This window comes from Sinocyclocheilus rhinocerous, unplaced genomic scaffold (assembly GCF_001515625.1).
Source record: "Sinocyclocheilus rhinocerous isolate Xijiao unplaced genomic scaffold, SAMN03320098_v1.1 scaffold340, whole genome shotgun sequence".
Taxonomy (NCBI): Eukaryota; Metazoa; Chordata; class Actinopteri; order Cypriniformes; family Cyprinidae; genus Sinocyclocheilus; species Sinocyclocheilus rhinocerous.
This window is the reverse complement of record NW_015670980.1, coordinates 871,100-873,818: the sequence shown is the minus strand read 5'-3', so window position 1 is coordinate 873,818 and position 2,719 is coordinate 871,100. Positions and strand designations below refer to the sequence as shown.

General features: G+C 33.0%; 1 protein-coding gene across 1 annotated transcript in view; it reads left to right on the top strand.

Moving 5' to 3' along the window:
• Positions 1-2,719, top strand: part of LOC107734487 (myosin light chain kinase, smooth muscle-like) — a 108,814-nt gene that overhangs the window by 61,779 nt on the left and 44,316 nt on the right. The window contains exons 5-7 of the mRNA XM_016546459.1: positions 763-928; positions 992-1,157; positions 1,557-1,578. Coding sequence (XP_016401945.1) covers positions 763-928; positions 992-1,157; positions 1,557-1,578 — 354 coding nt within the window. The remainder of the gene's footprint in view (positions 1-762; positions 929-991; positions 1,158-1,556; positions 1,579-2,719) is intronic.

Here is a 2,719-nt window from a genome sequence, read left to right as displayed (position 1 = left end):
TTGAAATCGGACATTGTGTTACCATGGAAATGGTACTTTAAATGGTACTCTTTTGGCGGTCTCCTCCCCCTTAGTGGGCGGTGTCAAGTGTCATATTACAAAATGCATTACGCTCTTTTACAATCAAAACTTTTTATAATCTTGACAAAAAACATATCATTGGAAAGGTCTGAGTCTCAGGATTCCATATTTTGTGATAGAAGTAATATTGACAGAGAAATCTAGACATTTGTGACAGAAAAATGCATTAAAAAAATTCAGTGGAGTTTGGATGGCACCCGGTGGCTGTTTGTGGTATAACACCGTAAATAAAATCTCACAGGAACCTCAATTTTTTTCATATCAACTTCAAATTTGGAACATAACTTATTTAGACATAAGACTTTAATTTTATACCAATTTTAGAGTAAAACCTGTTATGTAAAATATTTATTATATATAAAATAAAATAAAATTAATATAGTGCATTTTCTTTACAGTAAATTTAAACTACCATAACTTTTTGATACTTCATTTTTTTTTTTTATTCCACTTTTGCGATAATCTGCTGATTTTCTTCTTTAAAAAACTTTCTTCTAAAACGTATGTCTGTATTCCAAAGTGTTCATAAATTACAACAATTTAAGTTTGGATAATGCACCTGCATGCCTATTTTAAAAAATGGGGGGTGACAGTTAAGGGTTTAATGTAATACATTTGTATTCCTGGGTTTAGTCTTCTAAATTACTAGTGTTACTCATGTTTTCTCTCTTCTGTCGGCAGTGGATCTCTGGGTGTTCCTGCAGTAGAGAACAGACCCAGTATCTGGGGTGAAAGCCCCCCAAAGTTTGTGGCTAAACCTTCTCGCCTGTATCTCAAAGTGGGACAGAGCGGCAAATTCTCAGCCAAGACCACGGGACGACCCCAGCCACTGGTGCAGTGGTATAAGGTGAGGCATCTGAAGTCACAGGTTTGGTCGTACTATATTTCTCCACTGCGTTTCCTCTTTCAGGGAGAAGAGAAGATCCAGCAGTCAGATCACTTTAACATGTTTGAGAGGTCAGGAATGCATTTCCTGGAGATACGCCACATGTGCTCAGAGGACGCTGGTGTCTACAGCTGTCTGGTGGCCAACAGTGCTGGGAAAGCCTCTGCAGCCGCTGAACTCATTGCTCAAGGTAACACAGAAGGATATAGACTGATAGAGAAACAGATAAGGATGAGCGGCAAAATCTCTAGGGGCTGTGAATAAAAACTGTTGCTCTCTTTTGCAAAGTGTTTTGTAAATGAAGAATTAATTCTCATTATTTCAGCTCACAGTTTATTGCAACTTTATTTCTCATATTTTGAAAAGAGTTGTTTGCATATTACATCTCACAGTTGCAACCAGAGAGGGCCGCCAATAAGGCTGGTGCCTCGGGTCCTTGTTGGACCATAATCCATCTTTGGGAACAGATGTCAGAGCAATAACAACAGTATATGGGTTTCATTAATGTCTTAATGTTATCCAGTTCAGCGAAATAGCTCACAGTTCAGAGTCTGAAGTTTTCATAGTTTATTCTGTTGTTCTTTTGCAGATGGAGACGCTGAAACAGTCACGTAAGTAAAGAGCTTTTATTTAGTCCTTTTATTTACAGCTTGCCGTTATAAGGTGACAACAAAATACCAAATTTAAAAGACAAGACATAATTTACACACAGTATTATTTTTTTTCATTTAAAGTCTAAAGAAATTAACTGTACTTCTGATAAATATTTCAAAAATCTTCTATGTCTATTAGTGCTGTCAAACGATTAATCGCGATTAATCGCATCCAAAATAAAAGTAGTTGTTGTTTACATAATATATGAGTGTGTACTGTGTATATTTATTATGTATATATAAATACACACAGATGCATGTATATGTTCAAGAAAAATATGTTATATTTACATATTAAATATATTTATATATAATATAAATTATATGAACATAAATATGTACATGTAAATATTTTCAAAATATATACTGTATGTGTGTGTGTGTGTGTGTGTATTTATATATACATAATAAATATACACAGTACAAATACATATATTATGTAAACAACAACAATTTTTATTTTGGATGCGATTAATCGCGATTAATCATTTGACAGCACTAATGTCTACATTTTATGTAATCTATTGATGTTGAATCATATAACTGACATCAACTTGGTGGGCAAATTTCAAGGTTCTTAATTATCATTAAAATTCTTTCTGTATGCAAAATATAATTTCTTCTTGTAATGTGTATTATTTTTATTTTATTTTATGTTTTTATCTCATGTGCAGCCTTTATGACCTTAAGAGCGATTCACTCTAGAGCAGGGATTTTCAATCTTTGAAATGATTCATGAAATAACCATCAAATATGTGACCCTGGACCACAAAACTGAATAAATAAGCTTTTCATTGATGTATGGTTTTGGTTTGTTATGATCGGACGATATTTGGCTGAGATACAACTATTTGAAAATCTGGAATCTGAGGGTGCAAAAAAATCTAAATATTGAGAAAATCGCCTTTAAAGTTGTTCAAATGAAGTTCTTAGCAATGCATATTACTAATCAAAAATTAAGCTTTTAATTTTTTACAGTAGGAAATTTACAAAATATCTTCATGGAACATGATCTTTACTTAATATCCTAATGATTTTTAGCATAAAAGAAAAATCTATAATTTTGACCCATACAATGTATTGTTGGCTATTGCTACAA